This window comes from Armigeres subalbatus, chromosome 3, assembly GCF_024139115.2.
Source record: "Armigeres subalbatus isolate Guangzhou_Male chromosome 3, GZ_Asu_2, whole genome shotgun sequence".
In the NCBI taxonomy this organism is placed as follows: domain Eukaryota; kingdom Metazoa; phylum Arthropoda; class Insecta; order Diptera; family Culicidae; genus Armigeres; species Armigeres subalbatus.
Window position 1 is genome coordinate 401,809,335 of NC_085141.1, and position 20,328 is coordinate 401,829,662.

The following is a 20,328-nucleotide window of genomic DNA, read 5'->3' on the forward strand; positions in this document are numbered from 1 at the left end:
TTCGGAGAATTATGAATTCAAAGAATCCAATGAAACTTTCTTGAAAGATTCTGAATTTGGTTATGAGATGTTGTTTATCTAAGATGCGTATTGTTGCGAGGAGTGACAACAGAAATTTGACTCAAGACGAAGTTTCTTCATATTACCAAACATTATCTCTTGACATTTGTCTGTCCTAACGACGTTCACTAATGGGTAGTTGCTGTAGGTAGATAGTTTTCTCAAAGGTGGCGTCTTCATGGATTTTATACAAAAGAAAGTTGATCGGAAATAAACTTTCTTCAAACTTCAAAACTCAATCGTAAATAGCGAATTTGATAGCGCGTCGGAGGGAGATGATGTAGAAAATTTTAATGGATGGAATCACTAACAGCGACCAAGCTACCACGCCAAACCTGATGCCGCCGAAACAGTCCATTTTCGCAATTAACTCTTTCTTTTCGTAAAATGTTGGCCCTGAGAAGAACCAATTTTCTTTTCCCAATTCCCATTCCAATCACTAACCGCATCCAATCCAATCGTGTAAATTTGCCACACTGCCACCCACTTCGTGCTGCTGTGTCCGCTTCGCTGCATCGAATGTCGCACCGCCTTCCCGATCGAAATGGCTCGCGCGCGCCAAACAACAGCTTTCTTGTATTTAATAAATCAAAACCGAAAGCCCCTCCCCCCTTTGTGAGCTGATATGGTGTAAATATAATGTGCACTCATAACGATTAATGAAGGGGCGGGGCTAATGGGATCACTTCATTAGATATAAGAAAGCTGCTTTTCGGCGCGCGCGAGCCATTTCGATCGGGTTTCCACAGACAACGGACCGTTCGGAGAATTATGAATTCAAAGAATCCAATGAAACTTTCTTGAAAGATTCTGAATTTGGTTATGAGATGTTCACTTGTCATAAGACGAGGTCATACAATCCCATTGAACTCCACCACTTAATTGTATCTTGACAGATACGTATTTCGACCTCAACAGTAAGGCCGTCTTCATCAGTTCTTCGTCAGTTGATCGGAAATAAACTTTCTTCAAACTTCAAAACTCAATCGTAAATAGCGAATTTGATAGCGCGTCGGAGGGAGATGATGTAGAAAATTTTAAAGGATGGAATCACTTACAGCAACCAAGCTAACACGCCAAACCCAATGCCACCGAAACAGTCCATTTTCGCAATTAACTCTTTCTTTTCGTAGAATGTTGGTCCTAAGAAGAACCAATTTTGTTTTCCCAATGTTCCTTTCCAACTAACTGACACCACAATTTTTAATAAATTTTCAGCATCGGCACTGGCGGTGCGGGATAGCCACAGTGCTTTTTTTATGGTCAACCTTTTCTTCATATGAAATTCTGGCTCGTTGAGGTTGAATGATCTGCAGCAACACATCGAGCACCACCACCAATGCGATGGTTTTTCTTTGAAGATGTTATTAGCGTCTCCGTGATGCTGTGTCCGCTCTGCTGCGATCGCTTTGATGCGTCTGCTATGCGTAAAATCTTGTTCAAACTGAGAATTAGATCCAAACGCGCAAGTGATTGATTTTTGATGTCTGTGCTAGTGATGCATGTACGTGATTGGTTAGTTTACCTATTTCCAAACTTTTTATGAATTTTCGATAGTAAATAGTTAAAAATCAGTATTTTCAAATAAATACAAAGAAGCGTTGACTCATCCTTGATCGAATGGTCCAAAAAAATTGAAAATCCATCGAGAAACGGCTTAGATATTAAAGTTTAAAGTCTATCATATTTTCGTGACGGTCCCCGATTTTCGCAATCGTAAAGTGTACCCCAATATAGAAAACACAGACGTAGTCCTACGTCAAAAGCCATCGTGTACGCGGCCTTCCACGAAGCCTGCGGCCTCTTCCGGGTTCTCTACTAAACATTACTTTCGCTTGACGTTCTTCCGGCATACGAACAACGTGACCAGCCCACCGTAGTCTGCCGTGTTGTATAAGCTTAATAATATCCAGCCCTTTATACACCTGGTAAAATTCGTGATTCATGCGACGCCGCCAGATACCGTTCTCCTGTTTACCGCCGAGTACTGTCCGCAGCACCTTACGCTCAAACACTCCGAGAGCTCTCCGATCAGCCTCCATTAGCGTCCACGTTTCATGGCCGTATAAAGCCACCGGAATTATCAGAGTTGTATACAGCGCAAGTTTTGTTCTGGATTACGAAGTCCGTAATAAGCCCTATTTGCAGCTGCAATACGCCTTTTCTCCTTGCGAGTAACATCACTATCGCACGTCACTTATGTTCCAAAATACACAAATTCTTCTACCACTTCAAATTTTTCACCATCCAGAACCATTTCGCTACCACCACCACTAATGAATCCACGTTGATTGCCAGCGACCATGTATTTCGTTTTGCTGGTATTGATCGTGAGTCCAATCCTCGTTGTCTCCCTCTTAAAAGGCGGAAAAGCCTCTTCCACGGCACGGTGATCAATTCCGATAATATCGATATCGTCCGCAAATCCCAGGAGCATATGCGATTTTGTGATAATGGTATCGCTTCTTTGCACACCAGCTCTCCTAATCGCTCCCTCGAGCGCTATATTGAACAGTAGGTTCGAGAGTGCATCACCCTGCTTCAATCCATCTAAGGTAACAAATGACGTCGATATTTCATCCGCAACCCTTACACTTCATTTCGATCCGTCCAACGTTATACGAATCAGCCGTATCAGTTTCGCCGGAAAACCATGTTCAAGCATAATTTGCCATAATTCATTCCGTTTCACTGAGTCGTACGCCGCCTTGAAATCAATAAACAGATGATGTGTCTGCAAGTTGTACTCCCGGAATTTATCAAGGATTTGTCTCAGGGTAAACATTTGATCCGTCGTTGATCGGCCCTCACGAAAACCCGCTTGGTATTCGCCGACGAAGGACTCTTCAAGCGGTCTCAATCTGTTGAACAGAATACGGGACATAATTTTGTACGCCGAATTAAGGAGCGTTATTCCTCGGTAATTGGTGCACTCCAGTCTGTGCCCTTTCTTAAAGAGAGGGCAAATGAGGCCGTCCAACCAGCTAGCAGGCATTTCCTCGTCTTCCCATATTTTCGACATAATATGGTGCAGAACTTCATAAAGCGGCTCACTGCCATGTTTGAGAAGTTCAGCCGGGAGCTGGTCCTTCCCCGCAGCCTTATCATCTAGTGTAGGTGACTCCACAGCTTGTCCATCGTCGCTAATATTTATTCTGTTCACCGATGCACCGTAACTTCCTCCATTCAACAAAGTCTCGAAGTGTTGCTTCCACCTGGCAGCCACTTCAGTTTTATCTGTCAGCAAATTCCCTTGTTGGTCGTTGCACATGACGGGAGATGGCGCTGCACACTGGTTCAGAAGCCCCCAAAACGTGCGTTTTTTAGTTTTCGACCTGAAAACTACATTTTAGAGTCATGATGTCTTCAGAAGAGTTGAAGGATGTTTCTTGGGCTTTCTTTTGATAAGAAAATATCAATGATCTATCCACCTTGAAGGGCGGTATGAAATAAAAAATTCACGCAGATGTACAAAAGCAGTGGGTGTTCTCTGCAATGTTATAAAGAATGTGAATTGGAACATCTTTTCTGAAGACACAATATTGGACCAACGGTTTTGTAAGGAATTAGAGCACGTTTTGTATGAATGACCCCCAAAAATCATATTTTGAGCATAACTTTTTTGGAAATGATTTTAGCACTATGGTTTATTCTAGAAAGTTGTGCATAATGACAAAAAACATGTTTGTCTAGAAGACTACTTTGATCTATCTTGAAACCTGTCAAAGTTATTAAGGAATCTTTAGAAAAAATAGTAAATTTTACATCAATTGGATATTTATTGCATAGTAACAATCTCCATCAAGACGAAACAGCCACATTTAAGACGAATGGCTGTCATTTGTCGAGATTGTAACCATGCAATAAATAACTAATCATATTAGCCACTTATTAATTGTTTACGTAACAGTTGTACTGAAAAACGTACATTAAGGACTATTTTAAGTCGATTCAAAACAATAGTGGAACACGACGGAACAAAACAAAACATGCATTCGGTAGCTTAAAACCGAATCTTTCAGATGGTGGCTATTTAGCTTGCCGCCTCTTGCCGCTTTTCATGGTGTGTTGATGTGAAAATTGACTATTTTTTCTAAAGATTCTTAAAAAACTGTGACAGGTTTCAAGATAGATCAAAGTAGTCTTCTAGACAAACATGTTTTTTGTCATTATGCACAACTTTCTAGAATAAACCATAGTGCTAAAATCGTTTCCGGAAAAGTTATGCTCAAAATATGATTTTTGGGGGTCATTCATACAAAACGTGCTCTAATTCCTTACAAAACCGTTGGTCCAATATTGTGTCTTCAGAAAAGATGTTCCAATTCACATTCTTTATAACATTGCAGAGAACAACCACTGCTTTTGTACATCTGCGTAATTTTTTTATTTCATACCGCCCTTCAAGGTGGATAGATCATTGATATTTTCTTATCAAAAGAAAGCCCAAGAAACATCCTTCAACTCTTCTGAAGACATCATGACTCTAAAATGTAGTTTTCAGGTCGAAAACTAAAAAACGCACGTTTTGGGGGCTCCTGAACCAGTGTGCGCTGTCTTTCTCCGCACGCCATTGACAGTCTCATAAAACCTCCGCATATTATTCTGCTCCATTCTTCCCTGCGCCTTACTAATAACATGTTCTTCGTACTCTTTTCTCTTCCTGCGGTGGGTTCGATTTTTGGCTGCTCTTGCTTCCTTGTACCGATCTCTATTCGATCGGGTACCTGACACCAACATCCGGCTTCTGGCAACGTTCTTCTCGTCTGTCACTCTCTGACACTCCACATCGAACCAACCCGTCCTGGGTCGCCTCTGTGCAGTGCCTACCACTTCTCGTGCTGTTGTGCTCACCGCTCCATAGATCGACTTCCATAGATCGTTGATGTTGTCGCTAACGTTGATTGCACTTATCCGTTCGTCGAGCTTCTGGCGGTACTCAGCCGATACTCCTTCCGCCGACAATCGCTGGATATTGTAACGCATCGTTCGCTGTGATCTTTCGTTCGATACAGTTGACAACCGTGATCGAATTTTACTGACAACGAGGTAGTGATCAGAGTTAATGTTCGGACCTCTGAATGTCCGCACATCGATAACATCCGAGAAATGGTGCCCATCCACCAGAACATGGTCTATCTGGTTGCAAGTTTCGCCATTTGGGTGTCTCCAGGTGTGCTTTCGGATGTTCTTTCGTGCAAAGTAGGTGCTACTGATGGCCATCCCTCTGGCAGCAGCAAAATTTACTAGCCGTAGGCCGTTGTCATTGGTAGCGGAGTGAAGACTCTCCCTACCGATTATGGGACGGAAAAAGTCCTCTATACCGACCTGAGCGTTAGCGTCTCCGATAACAATTTTCACGTCATGCTTTTGGCACTCTCCGTAGGCTTTATCAAGACATTCATAAAACGTGTCCTTCACGTCGTCGGATTTATCATTTGTCGGTGCGTAAACGTTGATTAGGCTGTAATTGAATAATTTGCCCCGTATCCTCAACACACAGATTCGTTCGCTAATGGGTTTCCACCGCATCACTCGCTTCATCTGCTTGCCCATCACTACGAAACCAACTCCATGCTCTGCTTTTTCACCGCCGCTGTGATAGATGTTATACTTGAATGCAGTATTGGTCGTGGGGTCCACAGCTCGGAATTCACGTTCTCCGGATCTAGGCCATCGGACTTCTTGAATAGCAGCCACGTTCACTCCAACCTTCTGCAGTTCTCAAGGAGAAAGAACAATGCAATAAAAGCAAGGATGTTAACGATCATTCAGTAATTTGCGTTCGATCATTTAGTAGTTTGTCAATAACCCATTCCAGAAGTTGAATTTCAAAATATGTTGTATGGTGGACTTCTAGTGCGAAGGTTTTTCTACAACTTTGCCTAATGGTTCGATATTAGAATTCAACTAATAACGGAGCTAGAGCGCTAGTTGCAGTAACTTAGACTAAATGATTGGAATTTTGTTATCATTTAGTCTAAGTTACTGAAACTATAGCTATAACTCCGTTACTAGTGGAATTCAAACAACGAACCATTAGGTAGAGTTGTAGAAAAACCTGCGCACTAGAAGTCCACCATACAACATATTTTGAAATTCAGCTTCTAGAATGAGTTATTCACAAACTACTAAATGATCGAACGCAAATATTGAATGATCGTTAACATCCTTGAATAAAAGTACTGTTAAGGAGAACTTACCTAAGTTTAGTCCAGCACTTGTTAAACCCGAGAAATAACATACATTGCATTTCGGTCGCATAGTCCAATACGGTCTAGGGTGGCAGCTAGTCATTATTTTTGATTTACTACGCTCGGAAAAAGCTCTACTAGTGGAGGGTTTCTCATCTGGAAGCAAGACATAAAAATATTGACATATAGTAGAAGTGACCATCTTATTTGATTATATTCTTACCTCCTCCATCAATAGTGTACGATCAGGGTAAGAAAGGTACTTATTCCAAAACCGGGGCCATCAATCAATCAGCAGCATAAAGGTGAACACATGTGGGTATTTGCTTCCAGTTTTCAACATAATATTTTGGAACACATTCAACACATTACTTATCACATTCAAGTCTAACACACACAGCGTTTATTAAACTAATTAAAACTTATGATTTATTCTTTGAACTTAATTTACTTTTCTTCTTAAATTCTAACACTTCATACGTTCTCGTGAAATCAAACATTCAGGCGAGGCAAATTAGACCGATACCGGCGAGGTAGATAGTGGCAACTGATCTTCGGTGATATTCTATCGGTCTATCTAGCAATCCATAGGTAGACGACGCTGTTTTCGTGCCGTTGAACTGCTGCCGAATCGTTGGTTCTCCCGCTCTCTATTAGCATCACTGCTCCAGTTCGTAGACCTAGATTGCTCCATCGCGTCGCCCCATCGTATATTGCTCTCCACCGGTCATCCGAATGGCTATACATACTATCGTAGGTTCATACTGCCTGTTTACGTCGTGTTGGTGGTGGCACGTGGTCTGCGATTAGTCTGCGTTGTTGAACCAAATTGTAGCACCGCTTGTACAGTCGTATATTGGTCCACTCATATGCAAACATCCTGCCTCCCCCAGAAATAACTATTTATGAGTGCTTATGTTGTTGGAACGCTTGTAGATCTGATGCATTGGATGTCGTAGAATACAGCCTGGCGACCCTCGAACGTCGAATTGAACATGCAAATATAAGACCTGGTAGATCCGGAGGCAAAGTATAAACGATTGGACCTTACGAATTAAGGCCTTGTATTTGAATAAAGATGAACTGCGTCAATCGTTGATCATGGTGAATCCTCGAACGTCGGATGGAACATGCAATTATAAGACTCGGTAGATCTGGAGGCAAAGTATAGGAGATTGGACAGGTCCTTACCTTGGATCTTACATATAAAGGCCTTGTATTTTACTACAGATGAACTGCCAATCGCCGAACAAAGTTTTAATGGTTGCTGCTAATTGGATTTCGTGACGACTACACCTTCACTAGAGTCTGTGTTGATATCGGGTGATACTGGTACTGGTAATAGGCATAATTTAGCCACCGGACGGGTGATAAATCCACGCGCTGTTTGTAGCGTGACTACCCGAACTACGCCGTCTTTTCCAGGGTGGAGTTCTTGGATTCTTCCTGTCGGCCACCGCATTGGTGGCAAGTTTTCATCTTGAATTATCACTAGTTGATTCCGCTGAACTTTCACAGGGGGATTAAACCATTTGGCTCTAGATTGTAACATGGCAAGATACTCTAAGTGCCATCGTTTCCATATATCCTGCATTGTTTTTTGCGTTTGCTGCCTGTTGTGGGGGTTTCCAAATCCGTATAGCAGACCGCAGATTTTGCTTTGGTAAGCTTTTAGCTACAAAATATATTTTATTTGAAACGGTTTCTTAATGCTCAATTTAATTTTTCATTACTCACAAATTTGGTGACCTACGATATCAAGAATCGTATCACTTCTCGATGCCGTTTATGTTTTGTTTACTCTGCATAGAACATATTATTATCATAGGCTATTATAACTGAATGAGCTACTCACGATTTCAATTGGTCTTATAGACACCTAATTTCACCAAATCCAGAGGCAATGTAGGTTTAGCTTAGGATAGAGAGTAGGTATCCTAGATTGTAAGTATAATTTCGTTTTAACTAATATAATTCAATTCAACTACTGCATGACATACCTTTAGGAATATTTCACGCTATTAATCTAAGATCTAGTTACGGTAATCACTAATCTATAGGCAACATATGCCGTGGATTTTTGTTGATCTAGCCGTATATTAAATTTAAGAATTTTAGGTTTTAATCACTGTTATAATAAGATTTAGTTTGTAGAGAATCACACCAACTTCGTAGTACCTGGATGATTTGCAATTCTTCCCACTTATTGTTTTGGTCCCATTCGTCGGAGTCCATCATCATCGATAGCGAGTTTCATCTCTCCTTCATACGATCATCCGCAACTGGTTATTTGGTCACAGTTTAGACTAATAGCTTGACCAGTCACAGTTGACCAGTACCAGGGGGGTCTCGTCGCGACATCCCCCCCTCCGTGAACCTTGTTCGGTCCTCAGGAGCCCCTGACAGAAGTTCACAGCCCTCTCGCACGTCGAGTACCGCCAACTTCACTGCAGGCCGCCGTAGAACCCCGGATGATGTGCGGACGTATGCTTGCCGGACTCTCCCATCACGCCCCGGCACTACTGCTTCTACTCGTCCTCTGATCCACTGGTCCCTCGCCGTTCCGCTCACGACCAGTACCAAATCCCCTATCGCGATATCTTTCACTTCTTCGAACCATTTCCCTCGTCGGGTGATCACTGGAATATACTCTTTCAGCCACCTTGCCCAGAACTCTTCTGTGATAGACTGCGCTAGTCTCCATCCACTACGCAGCACCGCCGGATTTGCGATTGGTCCAAACGGTTGAACCTTATCTCCGTTGGATGACCCCAGGAGAAAATGGTTGGGGGTGAGAGCCTCCTGGTCTGCGAACTCAAGCGGAATGTAGGTGAGTGGCCGAGCGTTGATTAGTGCCTCCATCTCGAGCAGAACCGTCTCCAGGAGCTCATCGTCTGGTGTACGTGGTGCTTCTACAACCGAACTCATGGCCACCTACACCGACTTGACCCGCCGTTCCCAAGCGCCACACATTTGAGGGGCAGCAGGTGGAATGAAACGCCACTGTGTACTAGCACTCGTAAATGTGGTGGCCAGTACTTGATTGCGTGCTTCCACTTTCTCCTTCTCTAGTTGATTGCTCGCGCCTTGAAAACACGTTCCGTTATCCGTATAGAACTCCGCAGGCGAGCCGCGACGTGACACAAAGCGTCGAACTGCCATTATGCAGGACTCCGTTGAAAGGCTGTGCACGACCTCCAAGTGTACCGCCCGGATGGTGAGACAAGTAAACAAGGCTTTTTACCTGACTCCTACCAACTTTAACCAATAATGGTCCGAAATAGTCAAGGCCAACATATGTAAACGGTCGAACATACGGTTTCAGTCGGACTTCTGGTAGAGGAGCCATGACAGGGGGGCTAGGGAAGGCTTTTCTCACTTTGCATATTGTACAGGTTTTGGTGACCTTTTGGATCAATGCTCGGAGCTTCGCTATTTCGAATCGCTGACGCATTTCATTGGCGATGGTTTCACGGTTAGCGTGGCGGAATCGGCGATGGTACCAGTCTGTAAGGAGAAACGTAATTAGATGTTGCCTAGGGAGAATGGCTGGGTACTTAGCTTCGGTCGGTGCAAAGGCTGCAGCACTGATTCTCCCACGCATTCGAAGTACTCCCTTTGCATCAAGAAATGGCCAGTTTTTGTAGATGGAGCTTGATTTGGCAACGCGTTCATGTCGGGCGTTGGGTGCAGATCCTTTTGTGGCTGAAAGGGAGGCGATTTCTTCGGGAAATGCGTCCGAATGCGCAATCTTCCACAACGCTTCTTCGGCCCGCTTTAGTTCGACTTATTGGAGAGCACTTTGTTGCAGCATGTCGCATTATTCGGTGTAGTCTGGTCCATCTTCTGAACCTAGAAACGTCGATCAACGGAAGAGTGGTACAGTGGACGTGGTTTGATCGACGTTCCTCAGTTGTGATAGGTGTCTTGGTTTGCTGAGGCCAGAATTCTTCTGATTCATAAAGAAATCGTGGTCCAGTGAACCACGAATTATTTGAGGAGAAATCAGGACCGGCTTTCCACTTTGTGGCCAAGTCAGCGGAATTTATTCCAGAAGGAACCCATCTCCATTCCTGGGCATCGGTTACTGAAAGTATCTCCCCAATTCGTACAGCAACAAATTTGTTGAATCGTCGATGCTCTGACCGTATCCAGGCCAGTACAGTACTAGAATCGCTCCAGAGAACCCTGCGACTTATGGGATAAGTATGAAAGCCTTGAACGGTCTCCAGAATTCGGACTCCTAGAACGGCGGCCTTCAGTTCCAAGCGCGGAATGGATAACACCTTTAGTGGAGCCACTTTGGTTTTAGCACCAATAAGTGCTACTCTTGTTCCGTTTTCCGTTTCTAGTCGGTAATACGCAACACAAGCATATGCCGAGTCGCTTGCATCGACGAAGACGTGTAATTCGAGCCGTTCGAAACTTGCAGGAATGGATCCTGGAAATAGCATCGTGGAATACGTAATGTATCCAACTGGAAATAAGATACCCACTGGCGCCAACGTTGAAAAAGTTCTTCGCCGATTTTCTCATCCCAGGCAATACCGGATGCCCAAACATCTTGCATCAATACCTTACCGTGCACCAGAAAGAATGACACAAAGCCCAAAGGGTCAAACAAGCTCATGACCACCTTGAGAACTTCTCGTTTCGAGGGAACGTGTTGTTCGTTCAGAATCGGTTGCAGATCGTTTCGCAATGCTAGCGTGTAGGTGAAAACATCGTCCTCTGGCAGCCATCTCATTCCTAGCACAGATTCGATGATTTCTGCTCGCACGAGAGCGAAGTCCTTTGACGGTTCTGGTTCGATCTCCCCAGTTCGTCTCAGCACTTCGGCTCTGTTGGATAAGAAGTTTCGTATCTCGAAGCCGCCTCTAGAGTGAACGTACTTGACGTCGTTTACCATCTGTACCGCCTCGTTGACTGTTCTAAAGCTATCAAGATAGTCGTCGACATAATGGTGTTCTCTGATGGCGACTGTAGCTCGAGGATAGTATTCGGAAAACTGTTCGGCGTTCACGTTTTTGACGTATTGCGCCGAAGATGGGGAGCACGTCGACCCGAACATCGTGACGTCAATTGCGTAGGTCTGCACCGCTTCGTCAGGGCTGGAGCGGAACAGGAACAATTGTGCATGTCTGTCCGCCGGCTGTAGCTTAATTTGGAGAAACATCTCCCTTATATCCCCAGAAATAGCTACTGGAAATAGTCGAAAGCCGCTGAGAACCCTCGGCAGAGGTGTTAGGAGATCGGGCCCTTTCAACAAATAAGAGTTGAATGAAACGCCTTCGACTTTAGCTGCGGCGTCCCAAATCAATCTGATTTTACCAGGTTTTTTCGGTGTTGTGACAACTCCCAGAGGAAGAAACCAGGCTCTCCGTTGATCGACGGTAGCCCACTCTGCATCGCTAATCTTGTGTATGTAACCCTTCTGTTCGAAACCGCTCAACTGCTCTTGTACACGCTGCATCATCGTTGGATCCTTCTGCAACTTTTTCTCCAGTGATTTCATACGACGTAGGGCCATGGGATAGGTATCCGGAAACTCTGGTTTGTCCGATTTCCAGAGGAGTCCTGTTTCAAATCCGGTTTCAATACGTCGTGTCGTCTCTTCGAATATCCGCCTTGCTCTTTTGTCCTCTTCGGATTCAAGTTTGTCGGTGGGAGCGACTACTCCACAGCTTTCCAAGGTGAAGTAATCTCGTAACTGCTCGTTCAATAACTCTTCAGACTTTGCTACAGCGGCAGTATGGAAGTTGACTGCAACTGTCGCTGCTGGATTGGTTGATGTACTTCCGTAGATACTCCATCCAAGACGACACTTTGCCGCGATTGGGTCGTGCGGTCCCCCTTCACGTAGTCTTAACGGTACACCAAGGCGAAGATTATCCAACCCGATTAACAGTTTTGGCCGAACATAATCATATCCTTCAACCGGTAGCCCTTTTAGATGTGGAAAACGATCGCTTATTTCACGGTAGTTCAACTGTTGTGTGGGCAAGACTAAACAGCTCACCGTTCGAGCCTGTCGAAGTTCGAAACGTTTGTTGCTATTTTTTCCTGCTATTTGCATGCACACTTCCTGTGAATGCCGCTCGTTGCGCTTCACGTTCCCCGTCCACTGTAGGGTGAGTGGTCTTATAGGGCCTGTGACTCCAAGCTCCTTGGCTACCTTTTCCTCCAACATTGTGATCTGTGATCCTTCATCTATAAATGCAAATATGGTAACACTCTTCTTGATTCCATAAAGAACAACCGGGATGATCCTGAACAGTGTTTGATTTTGGCCGCATGGAAGCGGGCTCGAGGAAATGTTCACCGAATGAGTCGGAGTGGCTGAAACAGATGACGAATGCAACAGGGTGTGATGTTTTAACTGACATCCTTCAACCCCGCATCCGCGCCACGACTTACACGGCCACTTTCCATGGTTGTTTAGACACGTCCTGCACAAACCTTTGCATTGTATGGGTTTCCAAAGCTGCTTAAACTTCGAACATTCAGCTACTCTATGCCCTTCACGATCGCAAACAGCACAAGGTTTCGGAAATTTTCGTGTGTTTGCACTCGTTGGTTGGACACGAGGATTCTCCTCAGTGGAATGTGTCTGGATTCGCGCTCTCTCCTGCGTTTTTGCTAAACGCTGTTGCTTCCCGTCGTTCTGGCTTTTTAGAAGCCCAGGTAGCTCGAAACTTACTTCACTAGCCGCGCTTACGAGCTTCGACATAAACTCTCCGAATGTTACAACAGTAGCTCGCCCAGTCCATTCGCATGGAACCGGGCAACTTCTACACCAGCTCTTGCATTAGCATCGGGTTTGAAAGATGTTCCTGTTGATGGGCTGCTTGCAGGTGGTCGACGAAATTTTGGACTGCCAGTCCATACTCAAGAATGGTTTCAGGCCTATCTTGTCTAGGACCCAGAGTTCTCCTTATTCTTTCGTGAAGAGACTTAATTAGCAGCTCTGGGCGCCCGTAGAGGATCCGAAGCGTGTTGACAACCTGCGGTACATTTGCAGGAAGAAGAAGTCGGCTACGCACGGCCTCCCGAGCATGCCCTGTGAGGCATCTTTGTAGGCGTACGAGATTTTCCGCGTTCGAATATCCGCACGCAACGGTGGACTGTTCAAAACTGTTGATGAACATCGGCCAATCTGTTGGATTTCCGTTGAACATGGGCAGATCCTTTCCCACAACCTGCCGCGCTGCTATCTGCTGTGTGTTGAGAACCCCTGGCTGCTCTCTTGATGAACACGAATTCTCTTCGTAGCGTACTTGTGGTGGATCTATAAATTGACCTGTATTTGTACTAGTGATGGGATGGCCGTATTCCTGAAGAGGATCCCGATATTGGAAACGCGGATCGGCAGAAGTATTACGATGATCCGTCGTCCTGGATGACATCCGGGGATTATGTTGGAAGGGTGTGCTCCCTGACGGCCCTTTGTAATACAAAATTAGCCTCAACTGCATGCCGATCGAAGGGATGGCGTATCATCGGTGGACACGACGCCAACCTGGCGGGGATAGGCTGCGTATCGTAAAAAGGATGCGAAGCTGATACAAATTGTTGGAAAGGTTCTCTGACCGTAACCGAACGAACGTCTCGTAAAGGTATTTGTTCGCGCTGTGCGACCATAGTTATCGCAGACGGACCAAATGAATTATCAACGGTAGCTGGCGGTGCTGAATTCCGAACAGGTTCTGTACTTGAAGGTTGTATTTCTGCTGCAACTGCTGATACGAAGGTCGCTTGTTGGGCAGAATTGGATGCAAAAGCTATTTTCATTTGTGGTTGCTTGGTAGGCCCGCTGGACGGAGCCCCAGGTACTTCAGTCGGAGCCAAAGGAACCATTGTAGTAGCAGGGATACATGGTACACCTGCTGATTTCCTTTCGGTCATTCTTCCTGATGGATGAGCTGTCAACCATTTCGACACTTTGTCGACCGAATCCGCAACGGATTCTATAATACTACCGCGTTCGGAAAGCTGCAAGAGAATTTCGTTCCGTTTCTCTAAAGACTCGCGCCGGATCGATTGTTGTTTCTCGAGCCGTGCACGATTCGCCTCCAGTGTTCGCTGACGTAAATTGGATTCTTCCTCCAATAGCTTCTTTTTTTCTTCCAACTGCCGCTGTGCTTCCGCAAGCTCGCTTTTGTGGAGTTGTTCTTCCTCTTCGATCTCCTTTTGCCTAATTTTGGCTTCTTCTTCCGCTAATTTTAGCCGTTCTCTCACGACTGATGACCGGGAACTACCACTGCGCATTGACGGTACTTTGCTGCCATGTTGAGAGGAGAGGACTCTAGCCTCGGACGATTTGGTGATCGTTATTCCCTTGGTGTGAGATCTCAGCACTCGTTGGTTTCCTGGTAGCTCAGAGATGCACTTCTTGCACACAAATGGACGACTATGCACAGCTTCGTCGATGCCAGCGCACTGAAAGTGCTCCCACTGGCGACATTGATCGCATGTAAACATGCGGGCGTCCTTCGAATCAGCACGGAAGCATGTTTTACATTGGTACATCGACGATTCTTGATATCGTAGGTCACCAAATTTCTAAAAGAATGTTGTGGGGGTTTCCAAATCCGTATAGCAGACCGCAGATTTTGCTTTGGTAAGCTTTTAGCTACAAAATATATTTTATTTGAAACGGTTTCTTAATGCTCAATTTAATTTTTCATTACTCACAAATTTGGTGACCTACGATATCAAGAATCGTATCACTTCTCGATGCCGTTTATGTTTTGTTTACTCTGCATATAACATATTATTATCATAGGCTATTATAACTGAATGAGCTACTCACGATTTCAATTGGTCTTATAGACACCTAATTTCACCAAATCCAGAGGCAATGTAGGTTTAGCTTAAGATAGAGAGTAGGTATCCTAGATTGTAAGTATAATTTCGTTTTAACTAATATAATTCAATTCAACTACTGCATGACATACCTTTAGGAATATTTCACGCTATTAATCTAAGATCTAGTTACGGTAATCACTAATCTATAGGCAACATATGCCGTGGATTTTTGTTGATCTAGCCGTATATTAAATTTAAGAATTTTAGGTTTTAATCACTGTTATAATAAGATTTAGTTTGTAGAGAATCACACCAACTTCGTAGTACCTGGATGATTTGCAATTCTTCCCACTTATTGTTTTGGTCCCATTCGTCGGAGTCCATCATCATCGATAGCGAGTTTCATCTCTCCTTCATACGATCATCCGCAACTGGTTATTTGGTCACAGTTTAGACTAATAGCTTGACCAGTCACAGTTGACCAGTACCAGGGGGGTCTCGTCGCGACACTGCCATTGGGTTAACCGGTTGTACGGAACCGATAGAAGGTTGACGTCTGGTACTGCCTTCAAAGCTGAGCCCACAAGGAAGTGGCCTGGGGTTAAAGGCTCTAGATCCGAAGGATCGTCGGTCAATGGTACGAGTGGCCGAGAGTTAAGACAACATTCTATTTGCGCTAGAAGTGTCTCCATATCGTCGTGCGCCAGCAGTCGAGATCCCAGGACCCGTGAGAAATGCTTTTGAGCCGACCGTATTGCCGCCTCCCAGAGCCCACCGAAATGAGATCCTTTGGGAGGGTTGAAGTGCCATCGGATACCATTTTCCGTACACTCTTGTGCCATTTGCTCCTTGTACTCGCTGCTTCGTATAAGTTTCTTGAGCTCATTCGCTGCGCCCACAAAATTCTTCCCATTATCCGTGAATACTTCAGAGCAGAGACCTCGGCGAGCCACAAAACGTCGAAAGGCTTGCAGAAATTTGGCTGTAGTCAAATTTGAGACGAGCTCAATATGAACTGCCTTTGTAGAAAAGCAGACAAAGACAGCAATGTATGCCTTAATTGGAACATCACGCCGGTGCCGTGGTTGAAGTTGTATTGGTCCCCAAAAATCTATGCCCACGCGAGAAAACGGTCGAGCTGCCGTGACACGAGCTGCTGGGAGCTCAGACATAAATTGTTCGATGAGCTTCGGTCTAGCGCGCACACAGGTAATGCATTTGTGTACAATCTGCCGTGCCACACTTCTTCCACTCAGTAGCCAATAGTTTAATCGAACAGTATTTACCAGTAGCTGGGGGGCTGCATGTAGTAACTTCAGATGATATGATGAGAGTAGCAATTTCGACAGACGGTGAGTTCCAGGTAGCAAAATGGGATGCTTGAAGTCGTAATATTGATTTGATTGACCGAGACGACCGCCGATTCGAATGATATTGTCGTTGGGAGATATCATTGGATGAAACCATTTCAAGCGAGAACCTTTCGCAACATGTTGTCCACCTTTCAGTCGTTTCCATTCATCCGGGAAGCATTGTTGCTGCAGCAATCGGATAAGCGCATGTTCGGCTGTTTTTAGTTCGTCGGTCCTTAGAAAGGTGAATGTAATATTTTCCTTCCGTGTTCGTAGCAATGAGAAGAATCGCCGCCAATAAGCTGTGATTCGAATCATCTTCGTGTAATTAGAGAAATTGGCAACGTATTCGTCGAGAAACGAGGGTGTAGTAGTAGCCGATACTAAAACTGCGACAGTTTTCCTTCGCTCAATGCTGCTTTGATCAGTCGATCCACACTGCTGTCCAGAAACAGGCCAGTAATCCTTTTTCTTCTGCAACCATTCTGGGCCACCCCACCAAAGCTTGTTGTGGATTAGTTCTGATGCTAGGCAACCACGGGAAATAACATCTGCCGGATTATCGAGTCCTGCGATGTGGTTCCAATTACAATTTTGAGTGGCGTTTTGAATTTTGGACACTCTGTTTGCCACGAAGGTAGTCCAAGTGGAGGGTGTTGCCTTCAACCAATTAATGACGGTCATGGAATCTGTCCAAAAACTTGTGGTGAAAGAATGCTGCAGGGAAGCGGCGATGCGTTGGTACAACTCGGCAGAAAGTAGAGCACCACACAATTCTAGCCGTGGTGTTGTTTGCTTTTTCAAAGGAGCGATTCGGGATTTTGAGGTCAGCAAAGCAACTTTGATTCGACCTTGGATGTCAGTAGACCTCAGGTAGGCACAAGTTCCGAATCCAATGTCGGACGCATCCGAAAACACATGGAGCTCAATTTTATTGCATGCTTGCAAAAGTGCGAAACGATTGATTCTCAATTCGTTGAGTACAGGAAGATCTGTGTGGTAAGCGATCCACCGGTCTCTCAAACTGACTGGAAGTTCACGATCCCATTCCCAAACCTCTCCATTTTCGTCTCTGAGAGTCCAGAGCGTTTGCATGAAAGCCTTAGCTGTAACGACGACAGGCCCAACTAAGCCCAATGGATCGAAGAGCTGAGCGATGAAAGAAAGCGTAAGACGCTTAGTGAGAGTAGTGTTGGGTGGCAGGTGTAGGTCGATTTTGTATTTAAGAACATCAGTACCCGGTTCCCAATGCAGACCAAGTGTTTTGATCGTTTGGTCTCGATCAAAGTCGATTGAGTGCTGAAGAGCTCGATTCTTAGGCGAAATACCTTCCAGAACAGCTTCGCAATTAGACGCCCACTTTCTCATTTGAAATTCTCCTTTGGGCAGCTGCCGCAGCATACCATCAAGTTGCTCTCGTAGCTCGATAGCCTTTCCTACTGTTGCCGCTCCGGTAAAAAGGTTATGGACGTAAAAACCTTTCTCCATTACTCTCGCCTCTAATGGGAAGTTCAGTGTCTCGTCGCTTGCCAACTGCATCAGTACCCGGGTGGCCAGAAAGGGAGCCGAAGCGGTTCCGTATGTCACCGTTTGGAGAACAAATGTTTCGATTGGTTGATCCGGAGATTGCCGCCAGTATATGCATAAATATGCATAGTCATCAAAAGCATGCCGCACCTGGCGGTACATTTTTTCTGCATCCGCAACGAGAATAATTTCTTGAGTACGTGATCGCATGACAATTGATCGCAAATCGTCTTGCACGATTGGACCAACGAGGAGGGTATCGTTTAGGGAGATGCCGGTGCTTGTTTTGCTAGAAGCATCAAAAACGACGCGCAGCTTTGTTGTAGTGCTACTCTCTTTTACCACTGGATGATGTGGCAAATAGTACTTCGGATGGATTTCTTCTCCTAAACTACTGAGTGGCACCATGTGACCCAGTTGCAAATATTCGGTCATAAAGTCCCGATATTGTTGAGCGATCTTAGCATCACGAGATAGTCGATTCTCCAACATTCGAAAACGATGCAATGCCGATTTACAATTTTCCCCAAGTTGTTGAACGACTGACTGCTTGAATGGAAGGCGTACTATATATCGACCCGAGGAATCACGAGTAACAGTGCGTTGGAAGAAAGTTTCGCAGGCTGTTTCGTCCGGGGAATAGTTTGTAGCAGTTGGATTCTCTTCAACTTTCCAGAACTTTTCCATGTAGTTGTGTAGATCAGCGACAGTAGCTACGTTACAATGGACGGGTGCTTCTTGCCGGCTTTGTGTGGTGCGACCAGACAGCACCCACCCGAAGACCGAATTAACTAACGAAGGGAGTGAAAGAAAGAAAAAGTTTATAAGATCTAGAACTCAAAAAGAAGATATGTCGAAAATAGGTTCGGTCCAATGAAAAATGATCCTATTTTGGACATGCCTCAGAATACAGTTTTTAAACTTGGAATGTTTTGCTCCAGGTCTGAAACTGCTTCAATTAGGTTCTAATAGGTCAACAACATCATTCACATGTTTTAAATACATGTACAAATAAACTTACAGCTTTTTAAAGTTGAATTCCATTTTACAATATCGTCTTGGTTTTGGTCTAATCTAGCCGGAATGGGTAAATACGTGAAAATATTCTTAATAATGGCTATATTTTATAAGAAACAAATGTAGGAGATACCATATGGATAGTTTCTTTTTGCAATAAAACTTAAATATTGCATGTTTTATTTAGTTTTGTGTGAAATAAATGCAAAATTCAGCTAGGTGGTCCAAAATATGAGCCCGGTCCAAAATACAACCGTTACCCTAATTATGTTTGCTAGATAACCAGCTATGTTGTATGTTGCCGATCCTATCGTAGATACCACCGGCCGTAGTGGTCGGTTATTTTTATGAATTTTCGGAAGGCCGTATATTCGGGGAGGGTTGCAGCTTGATTTCTTCAGCTTCCTTCCTGGTCCCGAAATCGATGTACCCTTCATTGTGCCACTCGTCGATAAAACCGTTGATTTTCTTGAAAAGTTTGTTCGTTGGGTTCGATGGTAATTTCTTGTAAGTAGTTTCGTCGTTGAGAATATCCTGCATCTTGCCATGGTATTCTTAAGCTTAAAGAATAACGGTTTTACTACCTTGATCCGCTTTCGTGATTACCAGATTTTGGTTCTCTTTGAGAAATTTTCCGCATTTGTCGGCTTCTTTTTGAATCCATTCTTCAGACGGGTGCCTAGGTTGTTGATGATAATTTATATAATTGACGATCGCGTTGGATACCTCAGATCTAATTTCATCAGCATTCTCTTTGTTCTGGATGCTTTTGTCGATGCTACCCCAGTATACCTGGCGTCTGCCATTTCTCGGCAGGGCTTTCCTCGGGATGGTGGCGTAGCACACGCGTGTTAGGGCAGCTACCAACGCATCCCCGCTCAGACCTTCAATGTTAGCTTCCAGTCCCAGGGCCGTGGTGAAAACTTCGCGGTCGAAGTGTTGGTCCTCCACCCACGAACCTGACAAGGATCCCTGGACCTCGGATGTTGCAAGTCATAGTTGATCTTAAAGCGAATTGCTAGATGATTACTATGGGTGTAACCTACAAAGTAACCTACGAGCAGTTTCGGCATCCCGCTGGATAATTAAAAAAAAACACCAAAATAAGGATTTAAAAAAAAATTCCGCTGGATAAACCAACTTCGTTGGCACACCGCCGGAAACTCTACCGTCTTCGGAACCCTGCCGGAAAGTCTTCAGTTTCGGCACCCGCCGGAATCCAAAGTCACCATAAACTCCTGCGCAGGTACGTGTAAGCTTTTGTAATCAAGGCCATGAAATAGTTTTCCTTAGATAGTACAGAATGAAGTCGTAAAGTAATAAAGTGGTTGATTTTGATGTTCCGAGACCCAATTGATTTGGTTTTAGCA

The 20,328-nt window shown here is 44.5% G+C and overlaps 2 protein-coding genes across 2 annotated transcripts; both read right to left on the minus strand.

Annotated features, from left to right (window-relative positions):
• Positions 1-9,686: 9,686 nt before the first annotated feature.
• LOC134223027 (uncharacterized) lies at positions 9,687-15,449 on the minus strand. Its single transcript, XM_062702165.1, has 5 exons — positions 15,390-15,449; positions 13,967-14,816; positions 10,761-12,593; positions 10,478-10,695; positions 9,687-9,761 (listed from the first exon to the last, which is right to left on the minus strand). The coding sequence occupies exons 1-5, from the start codon at positions 15,447-15,449 to the stop codon at positions 9,687-9,689; spliced, it is 3,036 nt and encodes a 1,011-aa protein (XP_062558149.1).
• A 68-nt stretch (positions 15,450-15,517) lies between these two features.
• LOC134223028 (uncharacterized) lies at positions 15,518-20,031 on the minus strand. The gene is made up of 3 exons (XM_062702166.1): positions 20,005-20,031; positions 19,543-19,930; positions 15,518-18,732 (listed from the first exon to the last, which is right to left on the minus strand). The coding sequence occupies exons 1-3, from the start codon at positions 20,029-20,031 to the stop codon at positions 15,518-15,520; spliced, it is 3,630 nt and encodes a 1,209-aa protein (XP_062558150.1).
• Positions 20,032-20,328: the final 297 nt, after the last annotated feature.